This window comes from Balaenoptera acutorostrata, chromosome 2, assembly GCF_949987535.1.
Source record: "Balaenoptera acutorostrata chromosome 2, mBalAcu1.1, whole genome shotgun sequence".
Taxonomy (NCBI): domain Eukaryota; kingdom Metazoa; phylum Chordata; class Mammalia; order Artiodactyla; family Balaenopteridae; genus Balaenoptera; species Balaenoptera acutorostrata.
The window spans coordinates 67,483,588-67,505,074 of NC_080065.1; the positions used below are offsets into that span (position 1 = coordinate 67,483,588).

General features: G+C 38.8%; 1 protein-coding gene across 2 annotated transcripts in view; it reads left to right on the forward strand.

Annotated features, from left to right (window-relative positions):
* MSH3 (mutS homolog 3) overlaps positions 1 to 21,487 on the forward strand; it is a 191,087-nt gene that overhangs the window by 75,829 nt on the left and 93,771 nt on the right. For both annotated transcript variants that reach the window (XM_057540254.1, XM_007179766.2), the window contains exon 13: positions 18,205 to 18,337. In XM_057540254.1, coding sequence (XP_057396237.1) covers positions 18,205 to 18,337 — 133 coding nt within the window. The remainder of the gene's footprint in view (positions 1 to 18,204; positions 18,338 to 21,487) is intronic.

The following is a 21,487-nucleotide window of genomic DNA, read 5'->3' on the forward strand; positions in this document are numbered from 1 at the left end:
TCTTTCAGATTTTTCATCATTAGTGTATAGGAATGCAAGAGATTTCTGTGCATTAATTGTGTAACCTGCAACTTTACCATATTCATTAATTAGCTCTAGCAGTTTTCTGGTGGCAGTTTTAGGATTCTCTATGTATAGTATCATGTCATCCGCAAACAGTGACAGTTTTACTTCTCCTTTTCCAATTTGTATTCCTTTTATTTCTTTTTCTTCTCTGATTGCCGTGGCTAGGACTTCCAGAACTATGTTGAATAATAGTGGTGAGAGTGGACATCCTTGTCTCGTTCCTGATCTTAGAGGAAATGCTTTCAGTTTTTCACCATTGAGAATGATGTTTGCTGTGGGTTTGTCATATATGGCCTTTATTATGTTGAGGTAGGTTCCCTCTATGCCCACTTTCTGGAGAGTTTTTATCATAAATGGGTGTTGAATTTTGTCAAAAGCTTTTTCTGCATCTATTGAGATGATCATATGGTTTTTATTCTTCAATTTGTTAATATGGTGTATCACATTGATTGATTTGCGTATATTGAAGAATCCTTGCATCCCTGGGATAAATCCCACTTGATCGTGGTGTATGATCCTTTTAATGTGTTGTTGGATTCTGTTTGCTAGTATTTTGTTGAGGATTTTTGCATCTATATTCATCAGTGATATTGGTCTGTAATTTTCTTTTTTTGTAGTGTCTTTGTCTGGTTTTGGTATCAGGGTGATGGTGGCCTCATAGAATGAGTTTGGGAGAGTTCCTTCCTCTGCAATTTTTTGGAAGAGTTTGAGAAGGATGGGTGTTAGCTCTTCTCTAAATGTTTGATAGAATTCACCTGTGAAGCCATCTGGTCCTGGACTTTTGTTTGTTGGAAGATTTTTAATCACAGTTTCAATTTCATTACTTGTGATTGGTCTGTTGATATTTTCTGTTTCTTCCTGGTTCAGTCTTGGAAGGTTATACCTTTCTAAGAATTTGTCCATTTCTTCCAGGTTGTCCATTTTATTGGCATAAAGTTGCTTGTAGTAGTCTCTTAGGATGTTTTGTATTTCTGCGGTGTCTGTTGTAACTTCTCCTTTTTCATTTCTGATTTTATTGATTTGAGTCCTCTCCCTCTTTTTCTTGATGAGTCTGGCTAATGGCTTATCAATTTTGTTTATCTTCTCAAAGAACCAACTTTTAGTTTTATTGATCTTTGCTATTGTTTTCTTTGTTTCTATTTCATTTATTTCTGCTCTGATCTTTATGATTTCTTTCCTTCTGCTAACTTTGGGTTTTGTTTGTTCTTCTTTCTCTAGTTTCTTTAGGTGTAAAGTTAGATTGTTTACTTGAGATTTTTCTTGTTTCTTTAGGTAGGCTTGTATAGCTATAAACTTCCCTCTTAGAACCGCTTTTGCTGCATCCCATAGGTTTTGGGTCGTCGTGTTTTCATTGTCATTTGTCTCTAGGTATTTTTTTATTTCCTGTTTGATTTCTTCAGTGATCTCTTGGTTATTTAGTAACGTATTGTTTAGCCTCCATGTGTTTGTCTTTTTTACGTTTTTTTCCCTGTAATTCATTTCTAATCTCATAGCGTTGTGGTCAGAAAAGATGCTTGATATGATTTCAATTTTCTTAAATTTACTGAGGCTTGATTTGTGACCCAAGATGTGATCTATCCTGGAGAATGTTCCGTGTGCACTTGAGAAGAACGTGTAATCTGCCGTTTTTGGATGGAATGTCCTATATATATCAATTAAATCTATCTGGTCTATTGTGTCATTTAAAGCTTCTGTTTCCTTATTTATTTTCATTTTGGATGATCTGTCCATTGGTGTAAGTGAGGTGTTAAAGTCCCCCACTATTATTGTGTTACTGTCGATTTCCTCTTTTATAGCTGTTAGCAGTTGCCTTATGTATTGAGGTGCTCCTATGTTGGGTGCATATATATTTATAATTGTTATATCTTCTTCTTGGATTGATCCCTGGATCATTATGTAGTGTCCTTCCTTGTCTCTTGTAACATTCTTTATTTTAAAGTCTATTTTATCTGATATGAGTATAGCTACTCCAGCTTTCTTTTGATTTCCATTTGCATGGAATATCTTTTTCCATCCCCTCACTTTCAGTCTGTATGTGTCCCTAGGTCTGAAGTGGGTCTCTTGTAGACAGCATATATATGGGTCTTGTTTTTGTATCCATTCAGCCAGTCTATGTCTTTTGGTTGGGGCATTTAATCCATTCACGTTTAAGGTAATTATCGATATGTATGTTCCTATGACCATTTTCTTAATTGTTTTGGGTTTGTTTTTGTAGGTCCTTTTCTTCTCTTGTGTTTCCCACTTAGAGAAGTTCCTTTAGCATTTGTTGTAGAGCTGGTTTGGTGGTGCTGAATTCTCTTAGCTTTTGCTTGTCTGTAAAGCTTTTGATTTCTCCATCAAATCTAAATGAGATCCTTGCTGGGTAGAGTAATCTTGGTTGTAGGTTCTTCCCTTTCATCACTTTAAGTATTTCATGCCACTCCCTTCTGGCTTGCAGAGTTTCTGCTGAGAAATCAGCTGTTAACCTTATGGGGGTTCCCTTGTATGTTATTTGTCGTTTTTCCCTTGCTGCTTTCAATAATTTTTCTTTGTCTTTAATTTTTGCCACTTTGATTACTATGTGTCTCGGCGTGTTTCTCCTTGGGTTTATTCTGTATGGGACTCTCTGCGCTTCCTGGACTTGGGTGGCTATTTCCTTTCCCATGTTAGGGAAGTTTTCGATTATAATCTCTTCAAATATTTTCTCTGGTCCTTTCTCTCTCTCTTCTCCTTCTGGGACCCCTATAATGCGAATGTTGTTGCGTTTAATGTTGTCCCAGAGGTCTCTTAGGCTGTCTTCATTTCTTTTTATTCTTTTTTCTTTAGTCTGTTCCGCAGCAGTGAATTCCACCATTCTGTCTTCCAGGTCACTTATCCGTTCTTCTGCCTCAGTTATTCTGCTATTGATTCCTTCTAGTGTAGTTTTCATTTCAGTTATTGTATTGGTCATCTCTGTTTGTTTGTTCTTTAATTCTTCTAGGTCTTTGTTAATCATTTCTTGCATCTTCTCAATCTTTGCCTCCATTCTTATTCCGAGGTCCTGGATCATCTTCACTATCATTATTCTGAATTCTTTTTCTGGAAGGTTGCCTATCTCCACTTCATTTAGTTGTTTTTCTGGGGTTTTTTCTTGTTCCTTCATCTGGTACATAGCCCTCTGCCTTTTCATCTTCTCTGTCTTTCTGTAACTGTGGTTTTTGGTCCACAGGCTGCAGGATTGTAGTTTTTCTTGCTTCTGTTGTCTGCCCTCTGGTGGTTGAGGCTATCTAAGAGGCTTGATGGGAGGCTCTGGTGGTGGGTAGAGCTGACTGTTGCTGTGGCGGTCAGAGCTCAGTAAAACCTTAATCCACTTGACTGTTGATGGGTGGGGCTGGGTTCCCTCCCTGTTGCTGTGGCGATCAGAGCCCAGTAAAACCTTAATCCACTTGACTGTTGATGGGTGGGGCTGGGTTCCCTCCCTGTTGGTTGTTTTGCCTGAGGCAACCCAACACTGGAGCCTACCCGTGCTCTTTGGTGGGGTTAATGGCCGACTCTGGGAGGGCTCACGCCAAGGAGAACTTCCCAGGACCTCTGCTGCCAGTGTCCTTATCCCCATGGTGAAACAGAGCCACTACTCGCCTCTGCAGGAGACCCCCCAACACCAGCAGGTACGTCTGGTTCAGTCTCCCCCAGGGTCACTGCTCCTTCCCCTGGGTCCCGATGCACACATTACTTTGTGTGTGCCCTCCAAGAGTGGGGTCTCTGTTTCCCCCAGTCCTGTCACAGTCCTGCAATCAATTCCCACTAGACTTCAAAGTCTGATTCTCTAGGAATTCCTCCTCCCTTTGCCGGACCCCCAGGTTGGGAAGCCTGAGGTGGGGCTCAGAACCTTCACTCCAGTGGGTGGACTTCTGTGGTATAAGTGTTCGCCAGTCTGTGAGTCACCCACCCAGCAGTTATGGGATTTGATTTTACTCTGATTGCGCCCCTCCTACCGTCTCACTGTGGCTTCTCCTCTGTCCTTGGACGTGGGGTGTCCTCCTTGGTGAAGTCCAGGGTCTTCCTGTCAATGATTGTCCAGCAGCCAGTTGTGATTCTGGTGCTCTCGCAAGAGGGAGTGAGAGCACGTCCTTCTACTCCGCCATCTTGGTTAATCTCCTAGTTTGTATCTCTTAATCTCATACCCCTATCTTGCCCCTCCACCTTTCCCTCTCCCCCTTGGTAACCACTAGTTTGTTCTCAATGTCTATGGAGTCTATTTCTGTTTTGTTACATAAATTTGCTTGTTTTATGTTTTAAATTTCACATATAAGTGATAGAGTAGAATATTTGTCTTTCTCCTTCTGACTTATTTCACAAGCATAACACTCTCTAGGTCCATCCACATTCTTGCAAATGGCAGAATTTCATTCTTTTTTATGGCTGGATAATATTCCATTGTATAAATATACCACATCTTCTTTATCAGTTCATCTATTGATGGACATTTAGGTTGCTTCCATATCTTGGCTATTGTAAATAATGCTGCAATGAACATTGGGGTGTATGTATCTTTTTGAATTAGTGTTTTTGTTTTCTTCAGATATATACCCAGCAGGAGAGTCGCTGGATCATATGGTAGTTCTATTTTTAGTTTTTTGAGAAACCTCCATGCTCTTTACCAATTTACGGTCTCGCCAACAGTGTGTTAGGGTTCCCTTTTTCCATATCCTCTCCAACATTTGTTATTTGTAGACCTTTTGATGATAGCGATTTTGACAGGTGTGAGGTGATATCCCCTTGTATCACCGCAATATCAATATCCCCTTCTATCAAACGCAATGATTTGCGTTTCTCTGGTGATGAGCGATGTTGTGCATCTTTTCATGCGCCTGTTGGCCATCTGTATATCTTCTTTGGAAAAATGTCTGTTCAGGTCTTCTGCCCATTTTGGAATCCGGTTGTTTTTTTTTTTTTTTGATATTGAGCTGTATGAGCTGTTTTTAATTAATTAATTAATTAATTTATGGCTGTGTTGGGTCTTCGTTTCTGTGCGAGGGCTTTCTCTAGTTGCGGCAAGTGGGGGCCACTCTTCATCGCGGTGCATGGGCCTCTCATTATCGCGGCCTCTCTTGCTGTGGAGCACAGGCTCCAGACGCGCAGGCTCAGCAATTGTGGCTCACGGCCCCAGTTGCTCCGCGGCATGTGGGATCCTCCCAGACCAGGGCCCAAACCCATGTCCCCTGCATTGGCAGGCAGACTCTCAACCACTGCGCCACCAGGGAAACCCTGAGCTGTTTTTATATTTTGGATATTAGCTCCTTATTGGTCATATCATTTGCAAATATTTTCTCCCAGTCAGTAGGTTGTCTTCTCATTTTGTTGATGGTTTCCTTTGCTGTGCAAAAGCTTTTAGGTTTAATTAGGCACCATTTGTTTATTTTTGCTTTTATTTCTTTTGCCTTAGGAGACAGAGCCAAAACAATATTGCTACAATTTATGTCAAAGAGTGTTCTGCCTATGTCCTCTTTTAGGATTTTTATGGTTTCAGGCCTTTCATTTATGTCTTTAATCCATTTTGAGTTTATTTTTGCGTATGGTGTGAGGAATGTTCTAATTTCATTGATTTACATATAACTGTTCAGTTTTCCCAGCACCACTTACTGAAGAAACTGTCTTTTGTCCACTGTACCTTCTTGCCTTCTTTGTCATAGATTAATTGACCATACGTGCATTAATTGACCATGGGCTCTCTATTCTGTTCCATGGATCTATGTATCTGCTTTCTGTGCCAATATCATACTGTTTTGATTACTGTGGCTTTGTAGTCTAGTCTGGTAAGTACTTATTGAATGGATAATGAAAAGAATGACGCATTAAAGTCCTAACCCAGACTCCTCCCTTGAGAAGTCCTCCTTCTTCTCCTTCCTCCTGCTATAGAAAGTTATCTCCTCTCAATTATGTCCTGTTTCTTACTACTCCACCCCAAACACACACATAGAATACACTGGCAGCTCATAGTACTTTGAATATAACAGATGATTAAGAAATTATGAACAAATGAATCCATTTGAAAATCTTAGGGTTCTCACTAGGCTTTGAAAATAAAGGCAAACCTATATAAGGGAAGTTTATTTTTCTAAGAAAAACTTCTTGATTTTAAAAGAACCTTAGAAGCAGTTTTCTTTCATGTGATTCCTTGTTTTAGTGCCACAGAATTGGTCCTGAGAAATCATTTCTTCTCTTTTAGTGGAATAATTGCTTGTTCAGGTATGAAAACATTGTACTTAACAGTGGAAGAAATGGTGTGGCGACATCTTGCATTCTTGTCAAACCCCTAGTGGAATTAGAATAGATAGAAGTTGATCAGAGAAAGTCATGTGACTTAGTAAGGAAGCCAGGCTGGGTGACAGGAAGGGGCTATCATCCACCTCAGGCATAGCTAGTTTTAAGTATCATGTAAAAAGGTCTAGCTCATAACTCTAAACACATCTGAGTCAGAATTTATTTGCTTAGAGATATTTGGGGTCAACGTGATTTTCATATGGCTCTTAAAGACCATACCTGTAGAATCTGAATTACATAATTGGTGATTTAGACAGTGTATTAGTTTACTATGGCCGCTGAAACAAAGTACCACAAACTGGGTGGCTTAAATGGCATAAATTTGTCTCACAGTTCTGGAGGCTAGAAGTCCAAGATCAAAATGTCAGTGGGCCTGTGAGGGAGAATCTGTTCAGTGTCTCTCTCCTAGCTTCTGGTGGTTTGTTGGCAGTCTTTGGTGTTATTTGGCTTGGAGATGTGTTGTCTTTTATCTCTGCCTTTATGTTTACATAGTATTCTCCCTGTGTACATTTCTCTTCATGTGGCATTCTTTTAATAAGAATATAGTCAAATTGGATTAGGGGCCTACCCTATTCTAGTATGACCTCATCTTAACTAATTACATGTACAATAACCCTATTTCTAAGTAAGGTCACATTCTGAGGCACTGAGGTCTTCAACATATATTTTTGGGGGGACACAGTTCAATCCATAACAGATAGGCTCAATTATTTCATATCTTTCCTCCTCTCGGCATGGGCAGATCCAATGTACACATCTCTGGAATGGAAACAAGTGTTTTGATTATTATTTAAATGTATCACACATTTATTCAGTATCTGAAGTGAGGTTGTAAAAACAATGAATTTTGTAAATTGCAAACATTATGCAATTTTGCTCCTATAGTACAGTATTCTGAAAAATCTTTCATCTCCCTTACCTTTGAAAAACATTCTGGATTGTATCTGTCCAGGTGAAGGTATTTATGCAAATGTTAGATTGATTTTAGGGATGAAAAGGAAACATTTTTTTTTTAAAAAGAAAGGGAAATGTTTTGGTAGAAAGGAGCAGACGTCCAAATCTAAGAGTTGAGGAAAGAAGAGTAGCCAAGGTGGGAAGAGGGAAGTGCTGAGGCTTGAGAGGTGAGGTCTGTTCCTCTGTAAACTAGTCTCTATGTGGGGGAAGCAGAAGATGAAAACTCAAGAGGATCATATGAGTGGAAAGAAAATGGCAGAAAGGGAAACCAGTGTCTAACTGTGCTGCATTTTTCATCTGTGTTATCTCTGTTATTTCAACTATCCTCAGAGATGGTTACTGCTTCTATTTTATAGATGAGAAAAACTGACACTCAGGTTCATTAACCGAGATCATCCAGCAAAGCACATAGGGGCATGTCTGAAAGCACAGTTTTGGAGTTAATGAGACACTTGAGCTTGAGTTCTGATTCCCTCATTCAGTTGTGTCACTTGGGTCAAGTTATGAACTTTTGTACACCTCAGTTTCTTTACCTGTAAAATGGGAATTGCATTACCTACCCCATAGTGGTGGTGTGAGGACCAAATGAGATGGTACATATAAAGGATTACTGTGGTTCCTGGCATCAGTTGTGCAGTCAAGAAGAGAGCTGTGGGCTTTGTGATACCAAAAAATTGGAAGCAACCTAGTTATTAGTAGGGGAATGGAAAAATAGTTATCTGGTCATACATTAGAATATTATATAGCAGTTAAAATGAATGCCTCAAGTCTACATGTTTCAATGTGGATAAATCTCATAAAAACAATGTTATAAAAGAATACATAGAGCACAATAACCATTTATCTGAATTTTGTAACACATTTGTGTTGTTTAGGGGTTCAGACATAAGTGGTAGAAATATAAAAAGAAGTAGAAAGGGTATTTACTAACATCAGGAAAATGGTCACTTCTAGGAAGGGAGGAAAGGGAAAGAAATACAGCTGGGGTAGTGTTTTATGCGTGTTTGCAATGTTTTATTCTTAAAAAGTAAATAATATAGAGAATATAATACACACACACACACACACACACACACACACACACACACACACACACACACACACACACACACACACACACACACACACATGAATTTTTTAAACGGCACTGCTACCACCCCTTCACCACCATCCTAATCAGGTGAAAGTGAGATTCAAACCCAAGCCCATCTCTCTGGAAAGCCCATGTTAGACTTGAGAGCATCTGTTTTCCACCACATCTTGTTTTAGAAAGATGGGAAGACAGTCATAAGATGACCTGGCTGGGGGCTTCCAGTGGTGACGGGAAGGAGGCTGTGTGCTCACAATGTCAGTTGTCCAGTATCTGTCCTGGTCAGTTCTCCTGAATCTGGTACTTGCCTGTATTTTATCTTTTGCCCGTAGCTGTAGTCAGAATCGTGAGGAGAATTTTCAAGGACCACTGGTCAGGAGGTAGAGCCTTTGTGTGAGTCCCTTCTCAGAATGACGCAACCATTAGCATTTGAGCACTGTTATTGTATGTGGTTGGGCTTGGATCACAGCCTTTCTCTTTTATTTAATACTTTAACTTGACTAAGTCCTGGGAATTTAGGAAGCTCAACTTTCTGTTCTGATTGACCAAGTGCACATTAACACTTAGTAGTATAAAATAGTTATTTTAAACATTTATTTATTTTTGGCTGTGTTGGGTCTTCGTTGCTGCTTGCGAGCTTTCTCTAGTTGTGGTGAGTGGGGGCTACTCTTTGTTGTGGTGCATAAGCTTCTCACTGTGTTGGCTTCTTTTGCTGCGGAGCATGGACTCTGGGCGCACGGGCTTCAGTAGTTGTGGCACGCAGGCTCAGCAGTTGTGGCTCGCAGGCTCTAGAGCGCAGGCTCAGTAGTTGTGGTGCATGGGCTTAGTTGCTCCGTGGCATGTGGGATCTTCCCGGACCAGGATCGAACCCATGTCCCTTGCATTGGCAGGCAGATTCTTAGCCATGGTGCTACCAGGGAAGTCCCAGATAGTTATTATTAATTTTGTATTATTTAGTGTCAATGACACAGTGTTCCTACTCTCAAGGAGTTTCTCATCTAATTTGGTCAAGGTGTAATCTAGTGAGGAGAAGGAGATGCAAGTGATGGAAACTCTTATACCTAAAATAAAATGCTTGCTACTCACTGTATAGCTCAATAACATAATTAGAACAAATGAAGAATACTTTTATAATTCAAATTAGATTTTTATAAAACTGCTTAAGAGAATTAAGCATGCTAAGTTTATTCTTGGCATTTAAATTACACAAATATTTAAGAAAATTGAAAATTGTTGGTTTTAGGAAATAAGTCCTTGGCTAGATTTTTGTGTAATTTTCTAAAGTACATTTTAGTGATAGTTAATTTTCTTGAATAATTAAATGACTTTTCTTTTGGTAAACCCATATGTTTAGAGTATTAATATTTGTATTTCTAATTTATAGCCCTGGCCTAAATGACAAAGTAATAGAATATAATATATTTGCTCCACTTAACATTTAGTTTATGTTAGCAAAACTAAATGCCGTTTTAACTCTCTGGAACTTCCTGAAATTAACTACACGAGGAGGCCCTATTTATTCTTTGTGGTTTCCCATGTTCTATGAGCCTGCCAACAAATGTTCACCTGGTGACTCCACTCTTACTCAGCCCAGTGAGACACACTACTTCTAATAAATGGGAAGGAAGAGTGGTGGGTGAAGCATAACTGGGAGCTGTGACTGATTGGTGTTGACCCCATGCCTCTTTTCCTTTGCTCTGTGGATGCAAGCGAGAATGGGAAGGGGACTGCTGCCACCAAGAAAAAAGTGACCCTAAATGCCTCTTACCCAAATGTCTGCCCTGTTATTGCATATGGATTAACCAGCATCTTTTGCGATGCAGTCTATTCAGGAACCTTTAGCTGGTCTCTGCTTTGTTCTATAGTTGCCAAGTTTCCAAGAATTCTTAACCACAGGCCCACCTTCACTCAGGTTTGTTATTCTTTTTTTTTTTTTTTAAATTTTACTTATTTATTTATTTATTTTTGGCTGTGTTGGGTCTTCGTTTCTGCGGGAGGGCTTTCTCCAGCTGTGGCGAACGGGGGCCACTCTTCATCGTGGTGCGCGGGCCTCTCACTATCGCGGCCTCTCTTGTTGCGGAGCACAGGCTCCAGACGCGCAGGCTCAGTAGTTGTGGCTCACGGGCCCAGTTGCTCCGCGGCATGCGGGATCCTCCCAGACCAGGGCTCGAACCCATGTCCCCTGCATTGGCAGGCAGATTCTCAACCACTGCGCCACCAGGGAAGCCCCAGGTTTGTTATTCTAATTTGTTTTATCTCTGTGGTCTGGCAATTTCTAAGTTGTAAAATTTATTTAAAATTGTCCCATTGTGCGTTATGGTTCCTAGCGAAAGCAAACACAGGTCCTCCCTGAAGGGATACACTCTCATCTAGGCCTCCTAGAAATCTCAAAGAGCAAGTTCTGCTGTAAGCTCATAAACCATAATTACAAAAGACGTGGAGAAATAAGTAATCATGAGTTGAGTCAGCAGAAATTATAAACAGTAGACTTAGAATCCCAAGACCTTCAGATAAGGGGATTATAAAGATAAATATTGAACCACCAAGTTAAAAGAAACACAGAAGAGAATAAAAACATGAGCACAGAACAAAAATACCATCAAAAGAGATCAGGTTGATTTTTTTTTTTTTTTTATAAAGTGGTTTTTTTTTTTTTTAATGTAATTTTTATTTATTTATTTATTTGACTGTGTTGGGTCTTCGTCTCTGTGCGAGGGCTTTCTCCAGTTGCGGCAAGCGGGGGCCACTCTTCATCGCGGTGCACGGGCCTTTCACTGTCGCGGCCTCTCTTGTTGCGGGGCACAGGCTCCAGACGCACAGGCTCAGTAGTTGTGGCTCACGGGCCTAGTTGCTCCGTGGCATGTGGGATCTTCCCAGACCAGGGCTCAAATCCGTATCCGCTGCATTGGCGGGTGGATTCTCAACGACTGCACCACCAGGGAAGCCCAGGTTGATTTTTTAAGAAGAGCTACATACAACGTTTAGAAATGGTGGGTGGGTTAGACCAGAATAGATGCAATATCTGAAATCCAAGATGATATCTGAAGAAATTACCTAGAGTGTAGCACAGAGAGACAGTGTGATCAGAGATAGAAGAGATTGAAAGACAAATCAAGTCTAACATAATCCTCATCAGATTTCCAGTAGAAGAAAATGAGAGAGAATAGGAAAAGAGAGACAATATTCAAAGAGATAGAAGATGAGAGTTTCTCATATTTCATGAAAGATGTGACTCCTTAGATTTAGAAAGCACAATTGAATCAAAGTGCAATTGAAAATAAACAAGAAATCCACATTTTGCTAAATCATGATGAAACTACACATGATACTGAATCAGAGGTAAAAATCCGATAGAGAGCAAGAGAGCAAAGAAAGATCACTTGTAAAGTAATGGAAATTATATAACTGATTTGATTTCTAATTTCTCTACCTGTTCTGTTCTTCATCTGCTTTCTTTTGACAATGTCTTTTGAATTTATTGAGTATTTTTTATCATTCAGCCCCACACCCCACAAAGCTTGGTAGTTTGTATGTCTCTTCCTATTGTCTGTTGTTTCTATTGATTCTTACTCATCTCGTTTCTTTTTATGCTTGAATGCTGGGTATATTATTTAGAAATTTTATTTTTAAGAATAAAGTGAGAGAGCAGCACTATTTACAATAGCCAAGACATGGAAACAACCCAAGTGCCCATCATCAGACAATTGGCTTAAGAAGATGTGGTGTATATATATATGCAATGGAATATTACTCAGCCATAAAAAAGAGTGAAATAATGCCATTTGCAGCAATATGATTGGACCTAGAGAATATTATACTTAGTGAAAGTCAGAGAAAGACAAATACTATATGGTATCACTTATATGTGGAATCTAAAGATAATACAAGTGAATCTATATATAAAACAGAAACAGACTCACAGACACAGAAAACAAACTTATGTTTACCAAAGGGGAAGGGGAGGGAGGGAGGGAGGGACAAATTAGGAGTATGAGATTAACAGATACAAACTACTATACATAAAAATAGGTAAACTGTATAGCAAAGGGAATTATATTCAATATCTTATAATAACTTATAATGGAATATAATCTGAAAAAAATGAATCACTTTGCTCTACATCTGAAACTAACACAATATGGTAAATCAACTATACTCCAATAAAAATAAATAAATAAATAAGTAAATAACATGAGAGCTAAGATGAAGGTGTCTTTTCCCAAAGAAGATTTTCATTTGCTTCTGCCAGATTCTCAGTGATACTTCCAGTCTGGGACATCTTAATTCAAGTTCAATGCTTGACATGTTTCAGTTTATCCAAATGATGCTCACCTAGTCTACAAGTTTACCCTTACTGTGAGGACAGCTCACTTTTACAGCAGATTCTTCTGGCATATCTTTTTAGTGCAAAAGTGGTTTTGACTGCTGGATTATTTCTTTGGGTTCCTGCTTTCTTTTAGATTTTAGTATAGTTTTTCCTTACCATTTTGTTAGTCCTTTGATGCTTTCATGAACGTGTTTTATATTTTGTTTGGCTTTTTGAATTGTCCTCAGTGGGAGGGATGGTCTGAAAATACCCATTCCCATTATCATCAAAAACAGAAATCATAGTCATGCTCTTTTCAAAGACTCAGATTTGTGGCCTGAACCAATAATGGAAGGTAGCTGTCAGAAAATTGTTCTATTTAATATTCTGAAAAGGGTGAATTGTCTCTTGGTAAAATGATGCCTCATTTGAACATGAGTAATAAAAATCCTTAAAAACTTGGGTGATTTACAATTTGCAACAAAGTAAATATTGAGAATAGCTCTTTAGAATGTAATTTCATAAATAAAATAAACTCTTTCTTTCATGATCTATAAGGGTTTGAGCGTGATATTTGCGGATGGCATCCCATTGCATCTCATTACCCAAGTTACTCCTTCTTCCTCCTCTCTCCGTCCCTCCTTTATCTAATCAGTCACAACTCCTGTTTGTTTTACCTCTTTAATATCTCTTGAAACTATGTGCTCTTTCCATTGCTATATCCTCTACTTGGGTTCACATCATCAATGTCACTCTGCTGGATTACTGAAACGGCCTTCTAACCAGTCTTCCTGCCACTGTTCTTATGTCCTTGTCAACATTAGCCATTGACTCCCCTTGCTCTCAGGATAAAGTCGTAGCTCCTGTGTGGCTTGCATTACTCACATGACCAGGTCCCTGCTTACCTTTCTAGCTCCTACTATCACACTTTCACTCTCCATCTTCTATTTTTGCAATTGGTGCTTTATAAGCACTCAGTAATTGTTCAATGAATGAATGAGTGAATAGTGTATGTGAAAGGCAAAACTAGGTGGATTCAAATAATGATGGTTAGGCCCTAGGAGAAGGCCTATGATTCATGTTTCTACCAGAATGTTGTTTAAGTAGTTGGTTTAGCCGTATCGCATGAGTAATGTGTTAATGTCTGAATTTAATTTACTCATTTTATATCATCTGTCTTTAGAGCTAACCTTTCAGTAAAAAATCAGAACAAACAACAACAACAAAAAACCTCTTCCAAGTAGTTTATTTCTTTCCTCCCCAAATAACCTGTTGTTAGAATTATAGAGGCATCTCCACAAATAGCAACCAGCAGGTACAGACTGATCACATGTCCTTACTATGGCAGTAGCTATAGGTGATACACTGTGTTTCTGAGTGACAGCCACATACAACAGATATTAACGTCATCACTCAGTTCATTTTCAAACGTGAAGGACTCCAGCGACACATTTACTCGTTGGATCTTTGGTGGTAAAGAAGAATATTTGTCATCCCCAGGACCTCAAATTCATTGTTTTTTGTCATATGGAATGAAATGAATGACTCAGGTGTCCTCTTTTCATTTGCTTAGAATGTATCATGTGGTAAGATCAATTGTAGAATACCATAGGGCATCTTGGAATAATATCTTTATCTCATTTAATTGACAGTGCTATTTCCTGTTTTGTTGATCTCTGTCATTGACTGCACCAAAATAATTGTTTTCTGTTCCGGTGGTCTGACCTATTATTTTATTACGGTTATTTAGAAAGTCTTATACCTGCTAATTAAAGAACAGTTCTAAGATACACCATTTTATTTAAAAAACTTGATTAGAAGTCATTTTTTATTGATTTGCATTCTGATCTGCTTATAGGAGATAAAAGTGGAAGTATAGCTGCCCCAGTGATGAGAAATTCATGGTGGTAAACAGTGCCTCATACCCTCTCCCCGTCTCCCCCTCTCCCTGCCCGTGTTAGACATCTGTAGTTGGTTATGGCATTCTTTCTCAATGTACCTACTAACCAATCTTAGCACAGTACTTCAGGTCACTACTACCAGTCAGATGTAGCACTTGAGATGACAGAACTAGCTTTCCTTGTGTAATCCTTTCCTGTTCACTTTGCACAAAACACCTTTTTGCATATCTATGCCTAAAGGCTTGTCTACACATAGTTATTTCCAAGCTTATGTTTTGGGTGCTGTTTCTCCCTTCCCTGAGCTGTTCTCTGTGATGCCTACCAAACAAATTTCATAACCAAATAAAGATCTCTGTAATAATAATGGTGGTAACAGCTAACATGTATTGAGTAGTTACTATGTACTAGGCACTGTGCTAAGTGCTTAATACGTATTATTTCATTGAATTCTTGTAACAACTCTATGAGTTAGGGACCATTATTATTTCCATTTTATAGATGGAGAAAATAGGGCAAGTCTAAATTACTGGTAAATGGAAGAGTCTGGATTTGAACTGAGGTCATTTACGTTTTCAGCCCAAATTCTTAACCTCTGAGCTGTTACCTCCCTAACAAGTGAAGGCTGGGTTAATGTGAAAGTGATTCATAGTGAACAGGCTTTTTTCTGGGCTGTCACAAGGCTAAAAAAAGCTACTACCTTTCTATTTTCCAAGAAAGTACTTTTTAAAAAGTCTTTTGGAAGACTTCATAAATATGATTTAGGTTTTTATTAGCCTCTTTTGCTTTTATCTTTCCATATTTCAGACAACCTTTATAATTTTTGAGGGAGTAGCTATCTGGCTGTCTTTTATAGATTCACAGATGGCATTATTTTATCTGTCCTCATACCATCTGTAGCATCAACTTAGTCTATTTCAATTGGTGTCATCTTTCATTTGTGCAGGAGTGAGTTATTAAAATAAAACTTTATATTTGTATAGCATTTGGGGTAAACGTTGTGATAAAATAAATCAATGTTTTACCCTAACAATCTTATGCAAAGAAAATTTAATTTTTTATTTTTTCACCTCATCTTGATTTACTTTATATGTAGTCTTTGAAATTCAGTTGAATCAAATTCAACAGCTACTTATTGAGCACGTATCGTGATCTCAGAACTATGGGACTGAAGAAATGATCCCCATTCTCACCAAGCTTACTGTCTAGCGGTAAAGATAGTAGAGAAGTAAATACAGTTGTAAGTTCCACTATGGAAAGAAAACAGAGGGTTGTATGGAAAAGGATGGCAAAGGATGAAATCTAGTCTAGTGAGTCTAGAAAGCCCTTTCAGAGGGAGGGTGAGAAGGAGTTTGCCAGAGTGGAAGCTGGTAGGCAGTAGGAAAGGGGAAAGGAGTCTTCAAGGCAGAGTGAGGAGCAGATGATAAAGCTCTGATGTCAGAGAACTTGGAGTGACCAAGATGTTGGGAGAAATTCAGTCCAGCTGGAACTTAGAGTGAAAGGAAGAGCGTGACAGGTGATCTGAGACGAGACTTGTGAGGTAAGCAGGGATCAGTTGTCTTATAGGTCAGTTAAGGATTCTGGATTTGAATCTAAGATTAATGGCAGGTCATTGATGAGCTTAAGGCAGAGGTATGGCATGAACAGGTTTGGGTTCTAGGAAGACCACTCGGGCTACAGTGTGGAGAATGGATTGGAAAAAGGGACAGAAGTGCACATGGGGTGGCAAGTTAGGAGCCTGATTTGGTAGAACATTTCTCTTTGTGAGAAATGATTTTTACTTAGACTAGGGTAGTGGCAATAGACATGGAAAGAACTGAATAGATTTAAGAGGCCATCCCATTGAGAATGGAAGAGTCAGCCTGTGTGTCTACAAAGCTCTGGCTTGTTCTACTTTGTCATGCTAAACCTGTTCTACATAGCGGAGGATAAGCCAGAGAAAAAATGGAACAAAAATGAGACCTGGGGACTTCCCTGGTGGTCCAGTGGTTAAGACTCTGGGCTCCCAATGCAGTGGGCCCGGGTTTGATCCCTGGTCAGGGAACTAAAGATCCCGCATGCTGCAACTAAGACCCGGTGCAGCCAAATAAATAACTATTTTTTTAAAAAATGAGACCTGAAGTTAGTATCTGTTTTGTGAACAGGCATGACTTCACAGGATAGTTATAAGGATAACAAAGATAAAAGCACTCAATTAATTGTGAAATACTCAATTTAATAGTTATCTAGGCAGGATTCTGATATAAGGTTTGCCCTTCACATGTGTATATGATATCAACAGAACTTTGATAGATGTGTATTCAACAGCTGATGGCCCCATTTCCCCCCAAATGTCAGTTCATTCTTTCATTTGCTTGCTTGTTTATTCATTCATTGATCCAAAAAGTATTTACTAAAGGCCCGTTTTCTACTAGATATGTTTACTTATTTCAGTCTTTTCACATATGGCCATCATACCTAGTGTAGGCCTTTGGCGTGTATAGGTGCTGGATGGGCCTTATCTCATTTAGGACACATTAAGTCAGGTTTCCATGTTGAGTTGACAGAGTCTCACCATTTCTCCCCAGATGGCCCATCACTTTGGGTGTAGCCATTCATAAAATCCTGCAGCCCTGGCCTCCCATGTCTCCTGATGTTTTTCCTCTGCACTTTCCTTTTTGTTTTTTTGGGTGTGCTGTACGGCATGCGGGATCTTAGTTCCCTGACCAGGGATTGAAACCCGTGCCCCCTGCAGTGGAAGCATGGAGTCTTAACCACTGGACCGCCAGGGAAATCCCATCCTCTGCACTTTCTATTGCTGCTCCCAGTCTTTGCCCAGGCTCAGTGTGCCTAGTCCCATTTCAGTCAAACACTTGATCAATTCAACCACCACCACCAAGTATTCTCTCAAAAAAGTTGGTTAGGTGAATGAATTGCTTTTTGATTGAGATGGTCTGTCCTTTCAGTCAGAGTAGGAAATTCGTTTGCCCACTGTAGACCCATTTTATTAGCCAGGTAATACAAACAATGGTAGCAAGTAAATTTTCAATCTCAGTGGTTTAAATACAATACAAGTTTATTTTTTGCTAATGAAATGTTCATTTGGTAGCAGATGTGGGAGCGGAGGGTTTTCTGCTCTACTCACACACCCATGCTGATGGAGTCAGCAGGTGAGGGGCTCACAGAATTGCCCTGGACTCAACATCCAGTTGGCAAAGGGGGAAAGAGTGAATGTGAAAGATCACAGGAGGTTTTATGGCCAGGGCTAAAAGTGGCGTAATCATTCCTACCCACATTTCACTGGCTAGAACTTGGGTACACAGCCATACCTCACTGCAGGGGAGGCTGGGAAGTGTAGTCTGTGTGTTTGCTCTGGAGGAAGGAAGACTTAAGGAACCAGTCTCTGCTGACTAGTTAATGACTAGCCATCTAGTTAATGACTTTCCTTGTGTGGTACCTGCTCTTTGATTTCAATGATAAGGGGCAGAGAAGGGCCAGAGGTATGGAGGAAGAGTCTCCTTTGTTCTTTTCTGAGTGGCTGCTCTCACAGTGCTGGGCATTACAGTGGGAAATGTCTGCAGTCTGAGTTCCTAACATATCTGATAATTGCCATTACTCTGTTCTCACAGGGAGATAAATGCTCGACTTGATGCTGTATCTGAAGTTCTCCATTCAGAATCCAGTGTGTTTGGCCAGATAGAAAATCATCTACGTAAATTGCCTGACATCGAAAGAGGACTCTGTAGCATTTATCACAAAAAAGTAAGTGTGATAGAAATCGAATCTTTTAAAACTGATAATGTTCTTCAGCTTGAGGACACCAGGTGCTAATGGGAAACATCTCAGAGCTTTATTTTTATTTTATTTTGTAAAATCTTACAGATAACATGAGAGAATCCTTAGAGATTTTAATTGCACAAACTGAGATTATTCCAATTTTTGCATTGTAAAAAGTAAAGTTTGCCCACTTTTGTTAACTATAGCAATACATAGAGGCCCTTCTGTTATAATACAGGATGTTCTCCTGTTTCAACCTCAAAGTATGGACCATCATAAAATAGGAAATTTACTTAGACCATCTACTTTTAGAAAGAGATGCCTTATTTCTTTTGACCTCAGAACAACTTCTTATTTGACTTAACCAAAGGAAAAATCTGCTAGTGAAATATTTGTGGTGGTATTAATATGCAGACAAGTTTGGATATTGAGGGTAAGTAAAAAGCATTACTTTGATTTTCATCACTTAAGCTTTACAGTTTAAGTCATAACAGTAACAAGTGAGGTTTGTTAGAGAAATAATTTGCTTTATCTTCAAAATATGCCTACAATTTAAAAAAATTATCAATTAGTTATATTTATAATTGTTAATAAACTTTTTATAGTGTCTTACCTACTGCAGAAGTCACTCACATACATTAGACTCTTTGTTCCTTGTAAAAAAAAACTTGGTGAGGTTAAGAAGGTTTAGCACCTTCTTACTGGTGGGAAATTATGTATATTGCTGTCTTTATATAATGCTACAACAGCTTGCATTACCTTGACTAAATGATGATGCTAGAAGAGGGTTAGTAACTTGTTACTACGTGACAGAATTCATATTCAAATGAGGGTCCTTGATTGGGTTTTAGTGGCTTACATTTTTGGACATTACCATTTTTGATGTAGTAGCAGTTTTGAATACCATTGCATTTTTTTCCCTGGTTGTCCCTACATAAGCAAATTTTATTTTTTGCCCAAATGTAAACCCTTGCCAATTTAATAATTTTATTGTAGAACAATTTTTATGTGCCCAAACTTTAGTTGTGACCAATTTTTCATGAGTCTACTCTTTTTAGGCCTTTTCCCCCACAAAGTTTTACTAGAATAATAACTACTGCTTCCAAGAATACTTGCAGTGCCCAAGAGGCCTTACGTAACTGTTCCATATGCTTCAGCTACATTTGAAAAGAAAGAACAAGTTGAAATTGGGAAATACTAATCCCTAGGGAAAAGATGTATGCATTGGTTATGGGGTTGTTGGCATCTGTTGTATCATTGCTTGGTGCACTGTGTTGTTGTTTTGCTGCCAATAGTAGAGGCTGCCCTGGTAGTTGAAAGTCTTATGGTTGACTCTTTTGAGGTTACAGAATGGATGTCAAACCATTTGTTATTTTGTTCTCGACCTTGACCCGGTGGCTGACAATCAGGGCTTATAACCGTTCATCAAGCAACAGATCTCCAAACACATTGCCTTCACTACTTGAATGGATTTACTGACAGATGTTAGAGGTTTTTGTTTTTCTCAAAAGAAAATAGGAGCAAAGCTGAAAAAATTATCAATTGCTAATCAGAAGAGCTGAATCAAAGTATCCATGGCATCAAAATGGGTGCTGTGATTTCTATTATGCCTTCCTGCTTCTCTTTAAACTGTACTTTAATATTTGCATTTCATAAAGTTTGTGTACTTATAAAAGTTTTAAAACTTTGGTAAATGTCAGAATCTAGTTCTTTTTTAAATTGAGGTATAATTGATAAACAACGTTATTTTAGTTTCAGGTATCAATATATAACATAAGGATTCGATGTATATATGTATGTATGTATATATATTGCAGAATGATCACCACAGTAAGTCTGGTTAACATCCTTTACCATGCATAGTTACAAAGTTTTTTTTGTTTTCTCTTGATGAGAACTTTTAAGATCTACTCTTTTAGCAACTTACAAATACTTTTCGACCATCTTCATTCATTTTGCCCACACAACCACCCCCTGCAACCACTAATATGTGCTCTGTATCTATGAATTCGAGTTTTCTGTTTTTGTTTTTGTTTTTAGATTCCACATATGATGGAATATGATCCTTTTAAAAGTAACCAACAGGCAGAGTAGGAATGACTTTTTAGAGTTTCAAACTATACTGAAGGAACTTGTGACTCACTCAGAAGCTGTTCCTTTTTGCTGTTTTAGTGTTTACACAAGAATGTGCCTAAAGATTGATTTGAAAAGCGAAGATTAGAAATGATTTGGTAACAGACCAACTTTAGAAAGTCTGAATGCTTTAAAGCAAATTTTTATAGATTAGTTAGCTGGCTCTTGGAACATACCATCAAACACATGTCTGTTCTTTATCATTAGATTACTCTAAATAAGCTTCTGCTGTATGCACCAAATGGTGAGTGATATCCTGGGTACAGATTGTGCCAATTATGTGAAATTCAGAAAATGGTAAGGAACACGGTTTGGATGTTGTGGAAGTGGTAGGCCTAGGCCATCTGGCTGTGTGGAAAGTGTCGTGGAATAGGCACAAATAGGTATTTTTATGATGATAATAATAGAGGATACCAAGTGGGCTGACTCTTAAATAAAATAAGCATTTCTTTTGATAGTAAAACTTCAAATTTAAATCTTAGAAAATAGTGGTAGTCATAGGAATTCATATTAACTGCTCAATAACTATTTTGTAAGAAAATGATACATAAGTGCTAAGGGTGGTGAATACATTTAAAGGATTATAGCACTTAGTAAATGTTGAAAGGAGAGTGTTTCCAGAATTTTGTAGGCGAGAATAGTTTCATAGCTAGACTGGTAGAAGCCCAAAGCCATGTTTTCAGTATGGAGCTTAGGCTGGGGTTCTTCCAGTACTGTGATGACCTGCCTCTGCACTTGGGCATGTGCTCTCAAGCTCTTCCACAGAGAAGGTTGCTGCCAGAAATGGGGTTGAACATGAGAGACTCCAGGAGCAACTGTTTTACCCTTATCCTCAGCTTTCTTGCAGCTCCATTGAGTCATTTTGCTTAAGAAGTTTGGGAGCAACCTGCCATGGGCACTTAGGACTTGATTGCAAGCACTTCTGGTTTTCACCTTGCTTCTGTTGCTGACTTAAAGTTTATATCATACCTGAACGTGAACCATCAATCCCCTTTTTTGCTT